Consider the following 26043-nt stretch of genomic DNA (forward strand, 5'->3'; position numbering starts at 1 on the left):
ATCGGGCAAGGATAGGGCAACCAGTGGCCGTAACGTAAATTTGAGCGGGAAGAGTTTTGGGAAAGACGTAAAGACGTTCTTTTATAATTTAAAGAGTTGTGGATGAATGGAATAAAGTGAAGGATGTGATTGTGATTCTGAACAGCTTACAGAGGTTTAGAAAGTTGTATGAGAGAAATGGGGCCCCCACGAGTGTAATACTCCCTCTCCGAACAGTGCAAACAGGTAAATTACACTATTTAAAAGCAATTTATTTGCCTGCCTGGAATAAAGAGGAAGAGGTGCCTTAATTGTAGCTTTTAAATTACTTAATTAATTTCATGAACTTCAGAAGACGCTAACATGGAACACCCAGATGAAGTTGAGTAAGAAAGTTGCTGGAATAAGACGTTAAGAAGTACTTTGACAGTATGAGTAGTTTATCACAGGAATAGCGTCTGTGCATACAGCACACGGAAGCTTTAAAAGTTGTATTGTTAGTAAAGTTCCAGAGATTGGGGGGGGGGGGTGTCTCACGAATGGCTGTCCACTTGACGAAGCTACAGTACAAAATGGGTTATTACTCACCAACATGCCGCTGGACGTAGAAAGAACTCTTTGCTGTGTTGTCTATTTTTTTTTAGACTTTTATCTGCAGTTTGGGAAATCATGTTGATATCGTAGCTTACGTCTGTGAACATGTTACGACACCGACAGTTTTGTGTTATGGTTTCGTAACACCGACATGTTTTCTCAGGGACACCCGAATCCCATAGCCTATTGCTCTCAGTATTTGAATCGCCTAGTAAGCTATTTTACCTCCCTGCTGCCGACGTCGTCCTTCGTGTAAACGTTTCACATCTTGCTCTCATCATCTGCAGTACAGGATCAGTTTAACTAGAGCTACGCAGAAATGATCTCTAAATATTGCCCTATATCAAGTGCCTTCATTTCATTTGCCAACATTTTCTCCGATTAGCTGATATTTCAAGAGTCGTCTTGTCGTAAACCACTCTACTATATATTCAGTCAAAACTTTACAGAAATACTGATGGATGTTTGTTTCCTCAGATCTTGTGCTGATCTGACACCTTGATATAGGCTGTAGTATATATAATATAAGGCCATTTATATGATGTCTGGTTGGTGGTGAGGAGAGTAAGGGTGAAGCGTGTGTGTCCGGGTGTTGTAAGAATCGTGTCGATTACGACAAGACTTAGCGTTTGTAAGCATTGTACATTTAAGTGTGACGTGAAGCACGTTTGACTAGTGTTGCGTGAATGGTGTTCATGGTGAGTACAGCCAGGTTAAATGTCTGCGGAATATGCAGGTCAGGACTGGAGTCAGTGTGAGTCATGTTGAGAGTGACCAGTTCAATTGCGCTAGTGTTATTTTGAAGCATGATGATCGGGTGTAATGTCATTGTGAAACATAGCGGTTTTAAGACAAGGATGGCCGTCGTGATGTTCCGAAACATCACAAATACTAACCTAACCTAACATTTTATATATATATATATATATATATATATATATATATATATATATATATATATATATATATATATATATATTAGGCTGTTAATTTCAGAATTATGGTGGTTTTGATCTGTGATGTTTCAGAATAAGTGGTGAATGTCAGAGGTGAATTGTAGTGCCAGTTCAAGACGTGATGGGGTTGATAAGAGCATGGGTTCTGCTCGCTGAGAGGCCACCAGCGATCAGTAGTCCCGCACTAATCTTTCTACCACACTCCTTACCACAAGAGCGGTAGCCTCGCACCACCACTATTCTATTCTCATCACCACAATTCGTCAACCCCCTCTCCACGAGAGTTACACACACACACACACACACACACACACACACACACACACACCACCAATCGTCAACCCCTCACCCCTACCGTACCACAGTGCCTACCAGTAGGCCTATTTTATCTCAACTTCCTCTGAATGATTGTTAACGGTGTTAGCAATAACCTCTCTGCATACTCCGTATTTCCATATTAGTCATTGTTACCAGTACGAGTTAACCCCCTCTTCCTCAGTCATATCTTTAGTTACAGTGAATACAGTAAACAAGATCTCCGTGTTGCAAAGTGATAACAGATTTGCGATCAAGATAGCATGGAGTGATCTTACTTTAGTTCGGCACACACACACACACACACACACACACACACACACACACACACACACACACACACACACACACACACACATACACACACACACACACACACAGACAGCATGTACATGTGGTGGTGTATGGGAATTTAATTTCAAATGCAATTGAGTTGTAGGAATGAGTTGTATGATTATTCTATTAGATGATTAAGGAACTTGATGTATAACTGGAATATGGTACATCATTGTATCTAATGATTGTAGATAGGATGTGGCAAGGAAGTGTGGGTGTCAAGTAAATTAGGAGGTCGGTGGAGGTGGTGGGGTCGTCCGGGAGCCCAGGACGAGGAGTGGGGGGTTGGGCCTGTGTGGCAGGAACTTACCTACATCCTCTCACGTTTTATCCTTTTAGTTTTCCCACGTGGAGGTGGACTGGCGTGGCGGACATCCGCTCGCACAGTCCATGACGAGGTGCATCTCGAAACACTTCACTCTACCACGTGCTAGGTCTTACGGCCTGTCATATCTGTTATTCCCCAAGGAAATGATATACATGAGAGCAACACGTCTATTGTAATGTGGTTTTCTGTCATTTCTTGCGAGAAGAATTGTAGTCTGCAGATAGTTGTGAGGTTCGTGTTGTGGTAGGTGGTGTGTGAATGAGAGCTGCGGATGTGATAATACGTAGGAGATGGTCACCGTGGAGTGAGGGTGGTGGAGTGTGGTGGGCACGGCGGGAGCGTGAGGCCACGCGCTCCGCCACGCTCCTCTGCCTGCCCTAAAAACACCTGGCCCGCCAGCCCGCCTGGCCTGGCCTGGCCTGGCCTGGAGGTCGCCTCACAACCCACCTGCCCAGTACCGTACACTGCCTTACTGACAGGTACCTTGCCCGGCCCACGGTTCGGGGGTTTCGCCTGATATTTCTCTGTGGATGAAATGCAGCCTGATGTGTGTACCTGTGTTGTTCTGATTTATATATGAGCTTGATGATGGAGTGGACAAGTAATGCAGTTGTTGAGGGCATGGAAGCCACGCACCTGGCCCAAAGTCTTTGTTACGTCACGCCCTCTTGACCACGCGCCGGAAATTACGTCACGCGCTGCCTCTCCCATAGTTCTCCTCACCAGCACATCACATTCTTCTCCACCGCTGTATCGTCGTCTTCCGCCGCAGGATGTCCTCGTAACAATCATTTTTTTTTTCTAACTTTACCGGAGGTGTTATACTGTTATGTTTTACTTAAATGTTGTGGGGAAAACCATGGCCACTTAGGGTACGTAAAAATCATGCAGGCTCCTACATTTCGGCAGACCGTCATCCAGGATATTTACCATCGGCAAAATGTAACTAGACACGTGTTTTGTTTTGTCCGTTAGTCTTCGTTAATCGTGGTGCGGACGTGGATGTTAGTTTGTTCGTTACATATGTTGGATTAGAACGGCAGGTGTGGAGGGCGGCGCGCCGGAGAGGACGTGGGTGGTGGAGTGAAGGAAGTGGATGCGATGGTGTTGGACCGCTTCTGCCCAACCTACCACAGCCTTGCTGCTACCCCTCCCCCGCTTGCCTCTCTGTGTGTCCCTTTCATTCTCACAGAACGCCAGTTGAGGCAGTGAGATTCCTAAACTGACTTGTGCGTTACGTTCGGCTCGTCTGGTTCTCCCACCATCGAGGGGAATTCCTTTCTCATTGCTCGCCGTCTGAGTTCCCGGCGTGTGCTGATGACCCAGCCTCAGTGTGTGGAGCCGCCGCCGGGGTACTGACCACAACACCCTCCTCCCTTGCCCAGTCTCCTTGTCAGGTTTTAACCCGCCATGTCCCTCAAGCTACCCGCCAACCCAGTCACCTCCCTGAACCGCCACCCAGTAGTCGACCTCCGATTCTGCCAGCCTAATTAACCTATCCACCACCCTCACCCCCCTACCGATCCAGTTAACCAGTCATCCTCCCGATCTGCCTCTTCCAATCGCTCCCACGTGGTTCACCCCACTCTCCCTCATCCAGTCATTGATACGGGCTCACCGTCCCAGGCATCGGCCACCTCACTCACCTCGGAACCCCCGCCTTACCTAACAAATATGCTTCACTGAATCATTTGATGTTGCTATATTTTGCCGTAAGGGAATGTTGTTGTGTGCTGTGATGATGTAGGTGAAGAGGCCCCGACCTACCGTACTGTTGGTCATTAGTTGATAGCTTAACTTGTCAGTGGTGTAAATGTATTGGGTGGCCGTGTTAGAAGCAGGTTGTGCCAACTTCGATTGTCCCTGGGCAGTCATAAGTGGTAGTGAACTTTTATCGGAACATTCAGCAGCCCAGGTTGAGGTGGTGTGCAGTGTGTGGTGCCCTGTTGGTAGGACACATTTGTGCTGTATGAGGAGGGAATTATATCACCGTGGGGCTTCCTTCTCTTGAACTTTCTTTATTGTCATACAAGTTTTTAAACTTTTTAACATCAGCATACACAGTTTGGTCACTGGGCTCATTCCATGCTTTGAAAACACATTTTCCTATCTTTTCTGACGCGTTTTGGTTGCTCTGTCTTCGCATCTTTGGAAGAATTGTTGACTGTATACTTCATGAAACTGGTGTAGAGACTTGCAGGTTGTGATCAAATCACCCCTTACTCTTCTCACTTCCATGATAGCCAAATTGGGGGCGTTCTTTTCTTAATTCTTGTACCATCTACATCGCCTTCATCTGGATTTGATAGTTTATCTTTCTTGTAATTCTTCTAAGAGTGCTGTGACCAACCTTGAGAAACATTGTCAAAGTTATGGCTCAGCATACGCTGGAAATAACTTGATCAACATTCCCTATCCAGGTACTGGAATGTTATTATAAAGATCGCCAGCTGACAGTTCGTCTCCTGAACAGCCCTCATGAGGTGGGGCTCATGCGACAGGTTATGTACAATGTCGACTTCCAGGTTCCTCTCTCTCTCTCTCTCTCTCTCTCTCTCTCTCTCTCTCTCTCTCTCTCTCTCTCTCTCTCTCTCTCTCTCTCTCTCTCACACACACACACACACACACACACACACATTACTGCAGCTTACGGTCTATTCGGCTCGATACAGTTCGTATCGAGACCTTCCACAGTGTCCCATCCCCGGTACGTTGCAGTTTTAAGTTGAATTTCATCTACCACGTACCAGACTAACTTTGTGAATTTGTCCAGGTCCGATTACAAGTTAATGCAGTTCACCTTTTTCTCTTTTCCTATACCAGTGACCTTGATGTCATCTGCAATCATGTTCAGGTGCGAGTCCAGTCCCTCTGGCAAGTCATTTTCTTATACCAAGAGGAGCAGTGGTCCCAGGGCCGAGCCCTGCGGCACACCACTACTGACTCCAAACTCCATCCCAAGAAGGCTCCTCTGACGTGCGTCCTTTGTTTCCGTTCAGTAAGGACATTTTCTACCAATCAAAGGAGCCTTCTCATTCCCACCAGAAGATCCAACTTCTTTCCCAGACGCCAGTGTTGGGTAGTATCATTCTTTGGCATAACAGGAACACAGCCACCAGTCTCTTTCTCATGTCGAAAACTCTGCTCATTCTGTAATAGAAGTTTGAGGTATATTACGCATAACATAGTTTCCCTGAATCCATGTTCTCTTACCAAGGTAGTATCGTCTTTTGAAAGTATGCATCCAGTTGCTTTCTGATGATCTTTTCCAATTCTTATGTATCACACTCGTCTGTATTTCAGCAAAATATAAATATTACCTTCTTAAAGACAGGCATTGATATTTTCTCTCTTCCACTCCCTTGACACTCTACCCTACTCCATCAGCGTAAATATTACCTTCTTGATAGCTTCATTCATTATGTCCTTATGTTTAACTGATCCTAGATCTCTCTTCCTGAGCCAGTCAGTACGACGCTTCTGTAGCTCCTGTTCCTTGTTCTTTATTATTTACAGTACATGTTCCCCATGTTATGGGTATTGTCTTTAGTTGATCTGGGTCTGGGACATTTAGGGAAGACTCCACTTTTCTCTGACACCAGGAGATGCACCGTCCATCTTCAAGGCTACATCACGTCTGTATTCCTTCAGTTATTCTGATAGTGTTATGGTATTTGATTTTATGCGTCAGCTCCATGAGTTCTTCCATTTGATAACACTGGTGATTGTTTTTGAGTCCAGTTTTTTTTCATTCTATTTTCCTCGTCCATTCGTTGTAACTTTTGATCTTTTTTTATTGACATTTTTCCAACCCTTGTGGCCCCAGCTGATCCATCCTTCAATTTATCTATGATGTTTGATTCTTTAAAAGAGTAAATCCTACATAACCTTGAAGATTCTCTTCCCTCAGCCTTCTCTTTAAGTCCTTGCCTGACACCATTAGTGATTTAGATTTTTTCGCTTAGTTTGGCTGTGGGCTAACGCTAAACATGCTCTAAATGTTCTGTTTTGGCATGGCTGTTTGTTGTGATGACGACTGGTGGTGGTGAAGCGAGTGTGGTGATGCGATGATCGTGGTCGTGTGTTGATCCTTGTGGTGAACTTTGAAAGTGTAGTCATCTTGTTGGTGATGATGAGTCGTAGGCTATGAGTGTGTGGGTGTGGTGGTGCACGTGTGGTGACCGTGGTGGTGTGGCAGGTGGTGGTAATAAGTGAGGCTCCGACCCTCACACGACCCGGACAAAGCTGGGGAGGAAACTTGAGTCGGGTTCCAGAGGCGGGTTATGGCCTGCTGGTCTGCCGCCCTTCCCTCCCGCCCGGTCGGTGGCCACTGGCAGACAACGCTCTCGCCGGACGCTCTTTCCCTGCCCTTCGAAACACTTCCAGAAGGACATCACGGGTGAACAGATGTATCGTAGATGGATATTTTGAATTTCTTCCTGGTTGTTTTTCCACAAAATGTTGAGAATATCAAGAAATTACGGGGTGTGTAAGCGGGTCTCTGAGAGCCAGCCATCTAGCTCTCGTGCGGCAGGGTAAGTACTGTGATATATGTGAATGAATAGATACCATAGTATAGTGTTGTTACCTCTTCGTTCGTAGCATTTTTAAGTGTGTGGGTTGTGATGAGGCTCAGGCTGGATTAGTGTTTCAGCACGGGGGATGGTGTGTGTACCCGCTGTGGTGGTGCCGTAATTGCAGGGTGTGGCTGGCGTCTTGCTGTACCGTGCAGGAACAACAAAGAGGTGGACGAGTGAGTCACGGGCGTTGTTGAAGGGATGGTTTGACGCGGGTCCTTGGGTGTCGTGCTGCTGCCATCCGTCATTCCCTGGTACCGCACGCCGCCAACCCTGGTAGACGGCCGCCTGACACCTCCTTTGTGACGGGACACTGGCTAGGGGAAGGGAACAGGAAGACGGGGCTAGCCCGAGGGACCTCCGCCGTCCCGCCCGGGGTAGGATGGCCGCCCCGCCCCCCTCCTTGAGTACCGAACCCTGCTACTCGTGTTGCCTGGGTGGGGGAGGGTCCGCCGTTCTCCAACTGGCCGGGTGAGGGCCAATAGCTCCAAGGATAAGGCCGTTTTAGAAGCTGGAGGAAGGTGTTAACTGTAGGAGGACTTGACGAACAATGTATTTTGGTTCCTGTTCGTCCCCAGACAAGCTCGCGTGGCTTATAAACTTCAGATAAGTCCAAAATATCTCATAAAAAATCTTTTTAAGATTTACTTTGATTATCATTCAAGATGAGCGCCAAGATTTCTCCACACGTGAAGTGAACCCATGTTAAATAGAAGCGTTCCAACCTGCATTACAATATGCTGTTATTTAGATAATCGTAAAGTGTTTGATCATTCCTTCACTTGTGCTTAGGGAGAATTAAGTTGCCTGGGCAAAAAAACTAGTCTTCAACCAGTTCCCTGCGGCATCACTACGCTCGCTGACAAGCAACGATATGAAACTAGTTGAAAGTAGTGGTAGCACTAGTAACACGCTCATTGTCATGCTGGCCACCAGAGCCTGAAATCGGTTCAGAATTACAATTTTTATTAAATCTTTCGTCAGGCGTTGTCAGGGATATATGACTTGATGATGCTGGTGCCTTAAAAAGGCTTAATTGTTTGGGTTGGCTGCTTCAGTATAAGTGTTAGGTGATATGAGTCTCTCTCTCTCTCTCTCTCTCTCTCTCTCTCTCTCTCTCTCTCTCTCTCTCTCTCTCTCTCTCATATTACACTGTATTCAAATCTACCGTAACGATACCCTGGGCCTTCGAAGAGGATAAACACTCCTTGCTTTTAATATATATATATATATATATATATATATATATATTAGAAAGGATCACAATTGAGCGCGTGATCAAGTATATTCCTATGAGTCCACGAGGAATGAAAACACGATAAGTTCCCAAGTGCACTTTCGTGTAATAAACACATCATCAGGGAAGATACAAGAAAGTAATATAAGAGTCAGTTGATATACATCGAAGCTACATTACACTCTCCATTAGAGGCAGTTCTGCCCAAACTGCACTCTCAACCGTAATCTGTCATCTTCACTATATTGACGTTTCATCTTCACTACACTGGTGTTTCAACTTCACTCTATTAATTTATCATCTAGGATATCCAAATCAATGAGGAAACGAGAGTCGACTATATTTTTGTGTGGCTTCACTATATTTCTGCAAGTGCTGGTCTATGAAAGTTTACTTCGTCAAGTAAATCACTCATCTCACCAGATCGCAGAAATGCATCACGTCCGCGCTGCCCATCGGTACCCTGGCAAGGAATCCTTCCTTGAATTTTTCGAGGCTCACATCCAGCAAACCGGGGCTGTTAAAGATTGTATAAGCCGGACTGAGCTATATTTGCGATACTGTGAATTCTGCGAAGGGTTCGGGTACGAGAAAGCTGCCGTTCTGAACGTCGGGAGAACCCTGGGACGGTGGGGCATCAAGGCAGATCGCAGACTTGGAGGACGCAACGGCCGCCACCAGGAGTACGCCTACACCAGAATTGCCTGGTTGCCCGGCAGTGAGGGTCTGTTCCAGGGGGGAAAGCGGCGCCTTCCAGAATGCGAAAGGCCTTCCAGGAAGAGACGACGTGTGGATGTCGAACCCGTGCACGAGAGAGTGGTGGTAAAGGGCCAGACACAGCATCAGGATGATCATGATGATGAGCTGTGCGAAGGCGGACCCAGCAAGGAAACTGGTGTTGACAGAGGAACACCCGCCATCCGCATCAGTGTTTCTCTGGCAGCCACCAAACCTCGGGGCAAAGTGATGCCGCCCACTGAACTGGTGACCTTGATCCCCGACTTCTATGGGGATGAATCAGGCCTGGTGGATCCCGACTTACTCGTACTGGTCGTTGATGAAGACCCCGGCGTGCCCACCACTGAGACTGGAGGATCTGCTGCACCTGCTGCAGCAGTCGACCCTGAAGCTGAAGCAACCGTAGTGAAGATTAAAGTCTACACTACCAACATTCATCCCTGAAATCCCCTAAATCATAAGTTCCCGCCGCTGAGACTGGATAATGTGCTCTTCCTCCAACAGTTCGACCCTGTTATACCCTGGTCCTCAGAAGACACCTACTGACTCTCCATTTACGAGCGGCTTCAGGCTCCCACCTGAACTTCCAGAAGGGTCTGTGACCTTCCCCACATTTAAGTTTATGGATTTCTTGGCTGGCTGTTAAGGAACCAGAAATTTATGAATAATAAAAGACTTTTCTATAATTTTCTAGACATTATCATATTATGTGTTCACCCTTGAGGAGGTTTATGGCTTGTTTGACACAAATCTACGAGGACAGAACAAAGATGTGGTCTAAGCTTATCATGCCCTAGTTAGGGAGACGTACGTATGCAGTGTTAGGTTGTCAAAGAAATTTAGAAACCGGAATTGGGTAAGAAGCAGATGCATTAAAAGCAAGTGCATGCAGTAACAAGATAAGTAGTGTCCAAGATGTCGCCAATGAATTAGGCTTGGCTACAAAAACCATTACCAGTCAACTAACTCGGATGTTTATATTACGAAATGGAAAGCGTGTGTTCAAGTGAATTGGACACTTTGTCTAATTAGATTCAGAAAATATTGAGTCATTTAGAAATGGGTTTCAAGCCTAGGTGGAAATGGCACCGTATTTTGTTAATGGCCGTCACACCGAGTTAGTTGGCGTTAGTGGTAAAACAATAGTTGGATGACGTGTGTGGGGTAGACGGTACCCTGCACGCTGGAGGAGGAGCAACACTGGAGAAAGTGAGAGAGTTTTCTGGCGAGCGTCCACCTCCGGGTACTGACACCCATCCTAGCTCTCCCGCCCTGGATATTCCTTGCCTTCCCTATTAACTCCCGCCGCTCTCCCATCCTGCCTTAAGTGATTGGTAGTTGGTTTATATTATTTTACGTAAGCATTATACTGTTAGCCAGCATCGCTGCTTTCTTAACGGCATTGACAATATTTGTTTACGCATGGCTTCATTAGATACACACTGGTGTATAAATACTAGCATGTGTTGATTACAAAGAGGATGTCAATTCATTGTCTTTTTTATATATTTTACTGAGACTGTGTAAGGGCAACTGAATGCCCTAATCAAAGCCATCTCATTTGCAGCACACGATCCATAGTGACCGGATCGAGCGCTGCAGCCTGGATTCGAACCCATATTGTGGGCTCGACCTCAAAAGGCACATACATTGTCATATAGGTTCGGTGAATATGATATACAGTATACAGTGTATATGGCAAAGGTTAGTTGAATGTACAGCAGCCACTTCCTATGACGCTATACTCACTAAATCCATTCAGCTGCAATTTTTCCTGTAATCTTCACCAGCTTACTCCACCCCATCCCATACTCTTATCAGTATCTCAAGCTTTTTTTCATTTGTTCTTTCCAAGCTCAGTACTCTCTCTCCCTCCCAAGGCGCAGTACTTTTTTTCACGTATAATGTCTACGTAACTCGGACATCCCGGGGGGCCTCATCATACCGCACCAGCATCTCTCTCGCATATCATCACCCTGGTCAGTTCTGTACACACGTCTCCTCCTCACACAGTATCTTTCATATCAGTACCGTCGTCAGCACTGTACACTGACTGACTGTCGTGCTCACACGGTATCTGTCTCGCATCGTTAACCTCGTCAGTTCTGTGCGCTGTCTCCTCCTCGCACACACACACACACACACACACACACACACACACACACACACACACACACACACACACACCTTTACCGCTCTCATGAGGCAATGTCAGAGAACAAGAACGGCTTCATTTACAAGTGTCGAGCAATTCATGTACCAGCAGTTAGAGGCTGGGTGTGTGCAAATGAGGCCGTTGTTCGTGTTGCAGACGCTGCATCGCAGTGGCAATTACAAATCTTGATTATGATTAGCCGAGGACCCCATTTCTGCGAGAGAGAGAGAGAGTCCCACTGTGTTACGCGAGTCCTCCCTCATTCTGTAAAGGATCTTGCAGCCTAATGCTGCGCTGCTTCCAGTAGCAGTGAAAGTAGGTGTCCTTTGGAGTGAGAAGTTCCTTGATGAGAATGCACTCGCCAAAGGTAACTTTTTCATCAAGCCCAGAAACACACACACACACATACACACACACACACACCTATGCTTATTCCAGATGTTAAGTCATCTCATATTTCGCCCATACATCATGAGATCATACCCTGGTCACTAGACGTGGGTCGGACTTTTAAACCCTCTCGTGATATTTGATCTGGGAACCCCAGGGTGGACACCCGAGGTGCGGGGGGTGGGTTGTGTGCGTGACGGTGCCGTTGTGTGCTCCATCTGATAACCAGTGACCCGATAAACTCGCACCGCTGGCCTGACCTCACCACCGACCTGGCTGGGAGGGGTCCTGGCCTGGCCGTTTTTCTTCGGGGTGTGACACCTCAGCTAGCTCGTCGCCCACGCCGGGGAAAACAACTTGGTACAAGCGTATCTCCCCGGAGGTGATGCTGGTAAAGCGTGGTATATGGTGTGGTGTGTCGTGGCCATGGGTAGATCAGTGGCCACTCTGTGCCACTCCATTCCAGCATCCCATCCTTGTCGTTGAATGATACGATTTTGTAGACTGAATGAATGCTAGAACTTAATGGCCATTCGGTATTTTGTAGTTTGAAAAAGACACTTGAAATCAAAGATGTTCATTATAGGATGGTATTTTCATCACGTAGAATGTATTCGAAAAACCGAAAACTTGTTTCTTTGAGAATTATATATGTTGGGTTTCCTCTAAAAGACATTAGAACTTAGAAGACTATAGACATTTATGTATTTGTCGTTGATCATACAGACTTTTATGGATTCAGATGATCTGCGTACGTTAGGTAGGAGGCTTCCCTAATGCTGGGGGAAGAGGGTGAGTGTGTACAGTTCTCGCGGGTATTGTTGCTACATATCGATTGCAAAAGTCAGTGGACACACTGCTGAGGTTTACTTCATCGTTAAGATACATTATGTTACTGTGTGACAAGGTCACTTGAAGATTCGCCTCTTTCACTAACTTTTTTGTGTGTGTTTTTAGGTTAGGTTTCTAAATTGATCTTGCGTAACCTATTGCTGAAAAACGTTGGAAACGAATATTCAGGTGATCCAAATATTGTGCAAAATATAACTTTTTTCTGGAAAATCGTGTAATGGTTGAAAATATAATCATCCATTCCTAGTCACGTTTGTTTACTGGATTTTAATTTTGTATTAGATTCACATTTGATATTTTCAGGTTGTTGAAAGAAGTCAGTTAAATATTTTTGGACCTTAGACTCTTAATTACACGTGTCAGACTTCAAAAGTTGGTTAGAGTTGTTTCAGTAAAAAAAAGAATGAAATTAAGAACAGTGGAGCATTGATGTTATATGAAATACGACAAAGTCTAACGTAACGTAACCTAACCTGACCAATGAGAAGACGTTCAGACAATCGAAATAATGAAATATGTTGAAGTACTTGATGATCATACTAACAATATTACTGGAACCATGACAGTTTAGGAACTTTAAGGAATGGAAGCACTGTATGTAGGTCTTCGATTTTTATTTTTTCGATAAAATTAGGAGGTACCAGAATAGGAAATTTGCCAATTCTCTTGACGGGTTTGGCTTGATCTTAAGAAACGCCCCTTCTTCATCAAGATTGCTGAAGCCCATTGATTTAGTGTGTAATGGGTGAATATTAGCAGACAAGTTGTAGTTCCTCAGCGAAGTGGTGAAGTGTGTAAAAGGATAAATACTACCAAACGCGTAGTTCCTCATTGCCAGACGAAACTCTTTTGAGGTTTGTTTCGACATCTGTTGTGCGACGATACGATTCGTCAGTATGATGGTGTGACCTATGACCTGATCCTTAAGGGTCAGGTCAGAGGCCAGGTCATCATATCTGAGGGTTGTTGTATCTTCGTGCCCAGTAGGCTGGTAACAGAGCACGAGTTTGTTTCGAAAATGTTGGTGTGGTTTCTTTATGTTTCGGTGGCCGTACTGCGGCCGCTGAGGCAAGTGGGAGGGAGGCTGATTTGGTATACGGCTTGAGTACGGCTGGATCTGCTCGGGTACCTAAGTAAGAAATTAACATGATGGCAAAACTACCCAATATATATATATATATATATATATATATATATATATATATATATATATATATATATATATATATATATATATTTATATATGTGTGTGTGTGTGTGTGTGTGTGTGTGTGTGTGTCAGAGAGAGAGAGAGAGAGAGAGAGAGAGAGAGAGAGAGAGAGAGAGAGAGAGTACCACTTTTGGGTTAATCCTTGGGGACCCATAATCCTCTTAGAAGTTATGCTCTGTGTGTGTGTGTATTTTTCCCCTCCCACGGGAGTTACGAGGGTAGCTCTCTAAAATCCCCGCTCTCTCCCGTGGACGCCCCTTACCCACTCCATATGCTCACGGCACAGGCCCCGATCATTTCGGAACCTCATTCACTCCGTCCTTCCATTTCCCTCTGGGTCTGCCCCCGCTCTTGCTTCCTCCACCTATGACATATTCATGTAATCAGTGTCTTCCCACATCCTCTCCATGTGTCCAAACCTCTTAAGTTCACTGTGGTCAGGTCTCTCATCCATACTCAACTCTTCACCTCTCTCTTACACTTGTCACTCCGAACACGAACAGCACTTGTAAACACCACATGTTATCATCATGCATTTCATTTCAAGCTCCTTCATCCGCTTCCATTCTCTTGTATCTAGAGCCCAAGACTCGCACCCATACAGCACCGTTGAGACAACTTATATACTACCCTCAGACATACCCATCATTGCTGTCACAGTTGGTGAGTCTCTCTGCCTTGTCCTCAATTACACAGAGAGAACCTTTGCCACCCACCCGCCCTGTGTGAGCTCACTTCAGCTACCATAGTCCCATCCGCTTCCGTGTCCGCTCCCGGGGAAGTATCTGGAATGTTGTGCTCCCGTCAGGTTCCCACCCTTTCAAACACTTCGGCCGACCTGTCTTTCCACTCTGTCGAGCCTCATAACCTTACTTTTATTGCCATTGAATCTCAGCATCTTTCACACGTTCTCCTGAACTCACACACAAGCTCCTGCAGTTTATTTCTCACCAGAGCCATATTACCCGTAAGTATCATGCCATTGTGCTATTGGCGGTAACAGTGTATCGGCTAGGCTCCGTTTTCCATTCTGTGTTCATAGAAAATTATTTGACGTAAAAGTTGTGCATTAACATTGTTGTCCTACTGTATTTAAGAGTACGTGTGTAAAATGTGGTTAGTTTGCGTGTTACGGGGAGAGTTTTACACTGGTGTTGTCCCGCCTTTAAAAGACCTTGAATGTATCATGTCTTTAATCTCTTATGTACACACACACACACACACACACACACACACACACACACACACACACACACATCCCATCTCATGCCAGATACTCATTTATGAATCATGCCTTAAGGAAGACAACCATAGGTACGCTGATTCACACAGCCAACCACGTCGACAGCAGTACCAAGGATGTCCATTTCCGATGAAATGATATGAGTAAACATTGATTGCTTAGGCTACTTTGATGTTAGTTTGTTGTGCTGTAGAATTAACGTTGCTTTCTTATTGCAGGGCGTGAACCAAGACAAGCTGGGGATCTACATCAAGAGTGTGGTGCCAGGAGGTGCTGCAGACCAGGTCAGTACTCTATGTCATCACTTGAATCTAAGCCTTACAGGGTTTTCCGAGTCTATTCTCAGACAGTCCCTCCTTATGTATTAACTAGGCATTGATGGCCATAATGGAACTTAGTGTACACATTGCTAGAAGTCACATGTGGTAGGATTTTAAGAATGTGCGGAATCGACATAGTCAAGGACGTAATCCAAGTTCAGTGAAGCTCAAGTACATGAGAGGAGGGACAGACCATACGAGTACTCGTAGAAATCTGTCTTTTGGGATTGTTCTGTGCGTTCGAAACCCTTTACAAAGCAGTTGTCACTTGTGGGTTGTCTTGAATACGCATTTAATGTTTCGTTTGAACTATAAGAGCATTTATAGGGGGCGGGTGTGGCTGGACAGGTTCAAAGGCATCAATAAGCATCGAGTTTTGCATTGTGATCACCTTCTTGGATGGTACGGAAAGGGTTACACTCTTGTTGTTTACAGCTCTTGAACTTTCATTCATACGGCTTATATATTTTTGTATTTTGTCAGAACTCACAGTTTCGTGGCCCAATTTAATCTGTTCATCCGCTAATAGTATATAAAGTATCTTGCTTAGTATCATGTTATAGCCTCCGGTTTTATCTTATATCTTTCGCAGACTTTTTCGCAGCTGACACAATCAAACTTGAAAGTTGTGATCAAGTCTCCTCACTTTTCCTCCATGACGGATAACATTATGGCCATAAACCTCTCGTTTGAAACGGCCGTGATAATCCTGCTACTGTTCTTATTGCTCTTCTCTGCACCTCATTTTTTTTTTATTTGTGCCTCTGAGTGCGATGACCTAAGTAGAGAAGATTCTGATGTCGGAGTAATGTATGATATGAACAATCCCAATTCTACTTTGGGCCAAATGCATGATGTGAACAGTTAGTTGATTCCTTCCATATCCATGTACTTGAACGATATTGTGCTATTTGCCAGCACGACTTCCACCTTTACACTTCCCCCAAGTCCCGCTCTTACAGATTCTTGTATCTTATATCCTGCTTAATGATATTTGTTTCAAGGCCTTCGCTTACTGGGTCCCCACCTCATTGATTTTTCCTTATTCACTTGGATTTGATTTAATCAACCGTGTATCACATCAAGTGGATTTTTTTATATCTCCTTGTAATTAATGATTATATATATATACGTGCACGCCATCTCCCTCAAGCCCCCAAGCACTTACTTTCTTATTCACGCCATCTTTCTATTTCCATTTCGGTCTACGCCATCTCCTTGTCCCCTCCACTTTTGATACATGTATTCTTTTTGTCAGCCTCTCCTTACTCATCCTCTCCAAGTGTCCAAACCCTTTCAACACACCCTCTTCAGCTTTCTCAACCACATTCTTTTTTATTACTACACCTATATCTTGCCCTATATCATTTACTTGATCAACCATCGGCACACAACATATTGTCCTCAAACATTTCATTTCCAACACCTTACTATCTTCCGCACATTATCATCTGTAGCCAATGTTGTATATATATACGAGGTGTTAAAGTACGGCATGATTCCACCGGGTTGTCTGTGTGGGCTTCGGACCTGTCAGCTGCCAGGGTCATTTAAGGCCGTCAGCGTCGATAAGTTACATCCACCAGCTGAAAAATCTTGGAACAGTTTCATGTGATCAGGATAATTTTGTGAGACCACGAACTCTCTCGCAAGGTATGTGGTGGCCTTTACACTAGGCTTGGAACTCGTCTGATAGATGTCACCTTGAGGTGACCACGGCTCAAGATCAAGAGATCGCTGCTGCGGGAATTTAATCTATTTGCATTCCGATGCCAGGTATATGTTAGGCAGTCGTTGAACACTTAGAGTGGTGAAACCTTTACTCCTCTGTACATTAACGAATTCGTTTTATTGTTAAATCCCTAATTAGATACACAAGATAAAAACACGAGCACAGACGCACAACATACAAACACACGACAGACACACACTACCCGGTGTGTAATTTAACACACATGGAGGAAGAGTGCATCCCTGATGTGGTGGCATGGCTGACTGCGCCAGCATACTGGGTCAGTGGACCGCTGCCTTCCTCAACCCCGTGTAACACTGTCACTGGTCCTTACAATCCACAAATCTATAAGCGACATGAAGGATTTTTTCCTGCGAAGTTTTGTCACCGTTCTTGGGAACTCCCAAGCTTCATTGATAAGTTTAGCATTAAAGATAATCTGTGGAGTGAGGCGAGCGTAGGCAAGCGTAGCGTAGGTAACCTAGTCTGGTGGGCACGGCGGCCTGTACTTGGTTAACCTGGCAACTGGCCAACTGCCAACCAGTTTACTGCCGTATTCATCACATATACATAATAAACCTTAACGTTTTAAGGACCTGTAGTATAGATTTTTTTTTCGGCTTCGAAAATTGAAACGTCAATCGTGAAGCAAGGACGTCACGTATGTCATTTTGTTGCGTGTATGGGAAGGAAACAAACATGGTAGTTTGTGGTAGTATGATAAGCAGAGAGTCAGTCTTCAGTGCAAGGTTGATGAAACACAGGCAAGTGTAAGACGACTTGAACTCACCGCACTTGGCCCTGTTACTTCAGCCTAAAGGAATCTGTTTGTATCGCACTGTATGCAGTGTACCTTCACACCTACTTACCATGGTCCATTGTATTTAATTTCTTTGATTTACCGGAGAGTGGATATTTTTGCAAACGATTTATACACATTTAAGTTCAAATAGTTTCATCAGTTATAGATATGCGTTGATAAGTGGTCGAGATCCTGCAAAAGCAGTTTTTCCCGTACATCATCATAGGGTCAATATGGTGCTTAAGTTGCTGGTGGTTGCCATTTATCTTTCATTGTGTTTGAGAAGCAGAGGATGGGGACCGAGTGAAAAGAAAGTTTAATAAACCAGTAGTTTGGTCACAATAGAAAAAAAAAATGGTCGATGGTAAGAATAAGCGTTTGGAAAGGTGGGATATGCTATCCAATTTAGGCAGAGGCAGCCTGGGGATGGGGGGGGGGGACTTTTTTCCATTGAAAAATTGTGGTTTTATTTAGGTAAGACAACATTCTCTGGTGTAAAAGCAGGCCCACCGAGTGGCCATGGAAACCGGGTTGAATTACCGTGGGTCCCCAGCTTTTGTAGACCCGGAAGAAGGGAGATGATATTCAGTAATATCAATTAATTGAAAAGAGAAAATATATGAAGTAAACATAATACATATAGAAAAAAAAGTTCCTTTTTACAGTCTTTCCCTCACCAGGGCCCAGCAGCTCCATCTCCGGAGCGGCCCAGAGGGGCCATAAATATGCCAACCCTTCCCTAGGCCTGCGTCGATCTAGTCGCTTGTACAGAGGCACATTGGAGGCATCTTTAGGTGTGACATCTGAACTGGTAATTATAACGAACCCAAGAGTACTGATACATTCACATGTCAGGCGCCATAAGTATTTTTGTCCTCTCAAGCTTCAGAATTAGAACTTTTTCGCTCAGAGCTTCCCTCTCCCCGACGATTCCATTTAGGTACTTGCATCAAAGACAAAACAAGTTCTGGTTATATCGACAGTATTATTTTCCCACTTATTTACCCTTAGGAATAAAGTTCATTCACTGCCAGTTTCCTTCCTTTGGTCGAAGTAGCAGTTTTATTTGTGTCTGACCCAAGCTTAGGCTGCTTGCTCTGTGTCCAGTAGCATACAATCTCTCCCCACCTCACTCATCACACTTAACAGCACGTACCTCGCACTCCTCGTTTGTAGCCGTAGGAGTCTAGATTTTCCTGCGGTTAAGTGCATCGCGTTACCACTGCCTTTGACAACGTTGGTAAGCACTGTCTCGGTCGACATTGATGGCAGTTTCATGAAATTGTTTAACGTTAGTCAATGAAATCTTTGGTCTAGAGGGAAAATCTCTATTTTAGGTATTGTGGCCCGTCTTCATCTGTTCCTGGCGCTACTGCGGGAAACGGCGGACAAGTATGAAATATGAATATATATATATATATATATATATATATATATATATATATATATATATATATATATATATATATATATATAAACACCTTTCCCTGACCCACTTTCCTGATCTGCAGTCTCTCTCTCTCTCTCTCTCTCTCTCTCTCTCTCTCTCTCTCTCTCTCTCTCTCTCTCTCTCTCTCTCTCTCTCATTTGTGTTCCTGAGATGTACCTCACGTTAGATTCCTCCCTCCCAACTCCCAATCACCACGGCTCATTTAAGTGCGGCCATCCTCCTCCCGTATACCAGGCGCTACCTTGCTGACGGCGATCAAGTATAATAAACAAATATATATATATATATATATATATATATATATATATATATATATATATATATATATATATATATATATATATCCTGGAGACGGGGAGAAAGAATACTTCCCACGCATTCCTCACGTGTCGTAAAAGGCGACTAAAGGGTACAGGAGCGGAGGGCTGGAAACCCTCCCCTCCTTGTATTTTAACTTTCTAAAAGGGGAAACAGAAGGAGTCACGCGAGGAGTGCTCATCCTCCTCGAAGGCTCAGATTGGGGTGTCTAGAAGTGCGTGAATGTAACCAAGATGAGAAAAAAGGAGAGATCGGTAGTATGTTTGAGGAAAGGAACCTGGATGTTTTGGCTCTGTGAGTGAAACGAAGCTCAAGGGTAAAGGAGAAGAGTGGTTTGGGAATGTCTTGGGAGTAAAGTCAGGGGTTAGTGAGAGGACAAGAGCAAGGGAAGGAGTAGCACTATTCCTGAAAAAGGAGTGGTGGGAGTATGTGATAGAGTGTCTAGATTGATATGGGTAAAACTGAAAGTTGATGGAGAGAGATGGGTGATTATTGGTGCATATGCACCTGGGCATGAGAAGAAAGATCATGAGAGGCAAGTGTTTTGGGAGCAGCTGAATGAGTGTGTTAGTAGTTTTGATGCATGAGATCGGGTTACAGTGATGGGTGATTTGAATGCAAAGGTGAGTAATGTGGCAGTTGAGGGAATAATTGGTGTACATGGGGTGTTCAGTGTTGTAAATGAAAATGGTGAAGAGCTTGTAGATTTATGTGCTGAGGAAGGACTGGTAATCGGGGATACCTGGTTTAAAAAGATATATATAAGTATACGTATGTAAGTAGGAGAGATGGCCAGAGAGCGTTATTGGATTATGTGTTAATTGATAGGTGCGCGAAAGAGAGACTTTTGGATGTAAATGTGCTGAGAGGTGCAACTGGAGGGATGTCTGATCATGATCTTGTAGAAGCGAAGGTGAAGATTTGTAGAGGTTTTCAGAAAAGAAGAGAGAATGTTGGGGTGAAGAGAGTGGTGAGAGTTAAGTGAGCTTTGGAAGGAGACTTGTGTGAGGAAGTACCAGGAGAGACTGAGTACAGAATGGAAAAAAGGTGAGAACAAAGGAGGTAAGGGGAGTGGGAGAGGAATGGGATGTATTTAGGGAAGCAGTGATGGCTAGCGCAAAAGATGCTTGTTGCATGAGAAGTGTGGGAGGTGGGCAAATTAGAAAGGGTAGTGAGTAGTGGGATGAAGAAGTAAGATTAATAGTGAAAGAGAAGAGAGAGGCATTTGGACGATTTTTGCAGGGAAATAATGCAAATGAGTGGGAGATGTATAAAAGAAAGAGGAAGGAGGTCAAGAGAAAGGTGCAAGAGGTGAAAAAGAGGGCAAATAAGAGTTGGGGTGAGAGAGTATCATTAAATTTTAGGGAGAATAAAAAGATGTTTTGGAAGGAGGTAAATAATGTGCCTAAGACAAGGGAACGAATGGGAACCTCAGTGAAGGGGGCTAATGAGGAGGTGATAAGTAGTGGTGATGTGAGAAGATGGAGTGAGTATTTTGAAGGTTTGTTGAATGTGTTTGATGATAGAGTGGCAGATACAGGGTGTTTTGGTCGAGGTGGTGTGCAGAGTGAGAGGGTTAGGGAGAATGATTTGGTAAACAGAGAAGAGGTAGTAAAAGCTTTGCGGAAGATGAAAGCCAGCAAGGCGGCAGGTTTGGATGGTATTGCAGTGGAATTTATTTAAAAAGGGGGTGACTGTATTGTTGACTGGTTGGTAAGGTTATATAATGTATGTATGGCTCATGATGATGTGCCTGAGGATTGGTGGAATGCTTGCATAGTGCCATTGTACAGAGGCAAAGGGGATAAAAGTGAGTGCTCAAATTACAGAGGTATAAGTTTGTTGAGTATTCCTGGTGAATTAAATGAGAGGGTATCGATTGAGAGGGTGAAGGCATGTACAGAGCATCAGATTGGGGAAGAGCAGTGTAGTTTCAGAAGTGGTAGAGGATGTGTGGATCAGGTGTTTGCTTTGAAGAATGCATGTGAGAAATACTTAGAAAAGCAGATGTATTTGTATGTAGCATTTATGGATCTGGAGAAGGCATATGATAGAGTTGATAGAGATGCTCTGTGGAAGGTATTAAGAATATATGGTGTGGGAGGCAAGTTGGTAGAAGTAGTGAAAAGTTTTTATTGAGGATGTAAGGCATGTGTATGTGTAGGAAGAGAGGAAAGTGATTGGTTCTCAGTGAATGTAGGTTTGCAGCAGGGGTGTGTGATGTCTCCATGGTTGTTTAATTTGTTTATGGATGGGGTTGTTTGGGAGGTGAATGCAAGAGTTTTGGAAAGAGGGGCAAGTATGCAGTCTGTTGTGGATGAGAGAGCTTGGGAAGTGAGTCAGCTGTTGTTCACTGATGATACAGCTCTGGTGGCTGATTCATGTGAGAAACTGCAGAAGCTTGGTAAAGTGTGTGAAAGAAGAAAGCTGAGCGTAAATGTGAATAAGAACAAGGTTATTAGGTACAGTAGGGTTGAGGGACAAGTCAGTTGGGAGGTAAGTTTGAATGGAGTAAAACTGGAGGAAGTGAAGTGTTTTAGATATCTGGGAGTGAATTTGGCAGCGGATGAAACCATGGAAACGGAAGTGAATCATAGGGTGGGGGAGGGGGCAAAGGTTCTGGGAGCATTGAAGAATGTGTGGAAGTCGAGAACATTATCTCGGAAAGCAAAAATGGGTATGTTTGAAGGAATTGTGGTTCCAGCAATGTTATATGGTTGCGAGGCGTGGGCTATAGATAGAGTTGTGCAGAGGAGGGTGGATGTGCTGGAAATGAGATGTTTGAGGACAATATGTGGTGTGAGGTGGTTTGATCGAGTAAGTAATGATAGGGTAAGAGAGGTGTGTGGTAATGAAAAGAGTGTGGTTGAGAGAGCAGAAGAGGGTGTTTTGAAATGGTTTGGTCACATGGAGAGAATGAGCGAGGAAAGATTGACCAAAGAGGAAAGTGTGTCAGAGGTAGAGGTAACGAGAAGTGGGAGACCAAATTGGAGATGGAAAGATGGAGTGAAAAAGATTTTGAGTGATCGGGGCCTGAACATGCAGGAGGGTGAAAGGCGGGCAAGGAATAGAGTGAATTGGAACGATGTGGTATACCGGAGTCGACGTGCTGTCAATGGATTGAACCAGGGCATGTGAAGCGTCTGGGGTAAACCATGGAGAGTTCTGTGTGGCCTGGATGTGGAAAGGGAGCTGTGGTTTCGGTGCATTATACATGACAGCTAGAGACTGAGTGTGAACAAATGTGGCCTTTGTTGTCTTTTCCTAGCACTACCTCGCACACATGTGGGGGGAGGGGGATGTTATTTCATGTGCGGCAGGTTGGCGATGGGAATGAATAAAGGCAGACAGTATGAATTATGTACATGTGTATATATGTATGTCTCTGTATGTATACATATGTATACATTGAGATGTATAGGTATGCACATTTGCGTTTGTGGACGTGTATGTATATACATGTGTATGTGGGTGCGTTGGGCCATTCTTTCTTCTGTTTCCTTGCGCTGCCTCGCTAACACGGGAGACAGCGACAAAGTGCCAGGAAAACAGACAAAAAAGGACATATTTGTTTACACTCAGTCTCTAGCTGTCAGTTTTAATGCACCAAAACCACAGTTCCCTTTCCACATCCAGGCCCAACAGACCTTTCCATGGTTTACCCCAGATGCTTCAAATGCCCTGGTTCAGTCCATTAGTAAGGTAACACTTAGGAACAAATGAAAACAATGGCCTCAGTTGTTCACTTTCATTCTGAAACGGTCTTGAATAATGCACCAAAACTAGAGCTGGTGCTACCGGGCTCAGCGAGCTAGTGGTTATTCTGTGAACAAGAAGTCATCTTTGGCAAGGCTTTATCATTTTCATTGGACAGAAAGGAGTACAATCGTTCTACCCGCAAAGGAATATAACATTTCAGTGCCTCTTAGTGGTGTTAGAACATGGATCTACTGGAGCCCCATCCTTGGAATATGATAGTTACTATAAGCTGATGACAGGCTCTAAAAGAGTTCTAGGCTAATAATCAGAATGGAGAACTTATTGCATAAGAGGGTCAGTCACTAAAATCTATGGATGTAGGTGGAAGGATGAAAAGATGATTAATACATGAGAATTAAGTGTACATTGAGAATGGATATAAGCAAAAGTATTTTCTGTAAGGTAACCAGTAAAATGTGAATGAGGAGACTTAAGAGATGAGATTGATGGGCATTAAGAGGCAGAGATATTGCAAATATTGCTGTTTCTAGCTTTCAGAGTACAATTGGGAACTGTACTGAAGTTCTTGAGTAACCAGCTATATCTCTTTCTCAGGATGGTCGACTGCAGGCAGGTGATCAGCTTTTATCTGTCGATGGGAAATCTCTGATTGGTATCACCCAAGAGCGTGCAGCAGAGTACATGATGGAGACTGGCCCCGTGGTGACCTTAGAGGTGGCTCGGCAGGGAGCAATTTATCATGGACTTGCTACCATCCTCTCGCAGCCCTCACCACATGTCAATCGAGGTAAGGTGAAACCAAGATGAGTTTATGAATTCATTGTCGTACATTCGTTGAAGACATTTTGACGATCATGTTTGTGCTTTCATGCTTGGTTTATATAAAGGCCACTCATTTCTTAAAGTTGTCTGATAATCCCATATAAGATAATTGATAGCATGTGTATATTAATCACATAAAAGAAAATTGGCTTTTACTAACATAGTTTTACTGAATAGTGCCATAATTTGATCACTTATTGTGTGTTGAGACCTCAAATACTGATAGGGGTTAGATCATCATATTTGTATCACATTGAAGAGATTTTTGCTTCTGTGTTTCTTTGATTAGCACAGCTCTCAGGATTTTTTTTTTTTTTTACATCAAAGCAACTTGATCCAGCAAGGATGATCCAGGATTTGACCTTTAAGTAAGCCTTAAATGAGATGTAGACTATCAAATTGCTCCAGAGTTGCATATATAATGATTTTGCATGATGTATGGAAAGGAATGTGAAAAATGCAAAGATGATCTTCATGCATGCAAATGTTTCCGAGGTAATAAACTAACATTGGATATTAAAAGCAATACTCTATGTCAAGTTATTTTTGCATGAAGAAAATCTCATATTAGGAAGAACCGAAGAGATGATAGAAGATTAGTACCAATTACAGTAAGTCACAGAAATATTATTATGTATTACTCTGTATCAGATGTTGATAATGTGTGGTTAGGTGACATTCTCCAGACTTTTATAAGGCATGTTTAGCGTGTATCGCTTTGCCAGGGTATATTGCTAACGAGACTGTGATGCTAAGCTAGCTACTAACTGTTCTAGCATCCCTGCGGAAGATGCGTCCTCGGGCAGAAGAGGCCCCTCGTGCAGCCATGACTAACAGCCAGTCCACGCCTAACATGGGCGGTTACAACGAGCGGCTGGTGGATTGGAATCAGCCTCCTCGCCAGCACCCCCTCCCCCCAACCTCCTCCCACAACTCCTTGATGGCCAGATCTAGTCCTAATCTGGCAGCTCCAGCTGAAGGTACAGATGTGAACCACTCAGCCTCAGCTCCTACTAACAAGCCAGCCTACGCTCAGTCCAAGCTCTCCCCACTGCGTACTTCCCTTCCTAATCTGGGGCTTCATACTCCTCCGCTTTACCCTCCTCCACTTATTTCCATTATTCCCTCTGAAAGAGTGGAGATTGGCATTGAACACCGCACAATGGACAACACACGAAGTAACCCTAATTTGCCAAAGTATACTTTTACTCCACCATCAGAGTCAGGTTCTGCCTCAGTCTCTTGTAATGTATCCACCTCCTCATCTTCTTCCATGTCTTCCTCTTGGAGACGACGACAGCAAGATATAGGTCATGGAGCTGGGTGTGCTGTTGTCAGGAGGGGGTCAGGTCCACCTAATTTGACAGCTGACAGTGGCATAGACCTTAGTTGTCACACCCATGATGATGCTAAACCTTGGCGCAGTTTAGTTGATGTTTCTTTAAAGGAGATTGTTGATAGTTCCTCAGACTCTTATTATGAAAAGCCCCTCACAGTTGGTACTGCAACTGCAGAAGGACCTGCAAAATGCCCTCAGTTAGTCTCCCGTACTTCATGTCCTCTTCTGCCATCCCGTCCATCTGTAGGTCCTTCTAGGGAAATGTACAGGCGTCGTCCTACCCTTCGTCAACAGATGAGTGTAGCTCCTTCAATTGCTCAGTCATCTCCCTCTCTTCTGGTGGTCCATTCCCCCCCTTCTAGCCCCCCTCCATCACAGGCGTACTCTCTGCAGCTACAGCAAGCATCCAGTGCCGCCCCCATCGGTAACTGAGTGAGCCCCCGTGGCACAGTGAGAACCTTCTGCTTCTCTCTCTCAGGCACCCTTTGTGTGACCCTTGCATGTTTCCACCTGCCACCATGCTCACACACCATCACAAACAAGTTCTATGAATAACAGTTTTTCTTGGATTACTACTGTACTGATATCTTAATTGTAGAATATTGTATTATGTTAATTGCAGTTTTATCA

At 44.3% G+C, this 26043-nt stretch overlaps 1 protein-coding gene across 13 annotated transcripts in view; it reads left to right on the forward strand.

Moving 5' to 3' along the window:
* cno (adherens junction formation factor afadin) overlaps positions 1-26043 on the forward strand; it is a 585480-nt gene that overhangs the window by 515579 nt on the left and 43858 nt on the right. For 12 of the 13 annotated variants that reach the window (XM_071673965.1, XM_071673968.1, XM_071673971.1 and 9 more), the window contains 3 exons: positions 15129-15194; positions 23847-24039; positions 24851-25054. In XM_071673965.1, the coding sequence (XP_071530066.1) occupies positions 15129-15194; positions 23847-24039; positions 24851-25054 (463 nt within the window). The remainder of the gene's footprint in view (positions 1-15128; positions 15195-23846; positions 24040-24850; positions 25055-26043) is intronic. The other variant, XM_071673973.1, reaches the window with a different exon arrangement.

The sequence above is a fragment of the Panulirus ornatus genome, chromosome 19 (assembly GCF_036320965.1).
Source record: "Panulirus ornatus isolate Po-2019 chromosome 19, ASM3632096v1, whole genome shotgun sequence".
NCBI classification, from domain to species: Eukaryota; Metazoa; Arthropoda; class Malacostraca; order Decapoda; family Palinuridae; genus Panulirus; species Panulirus ornatus.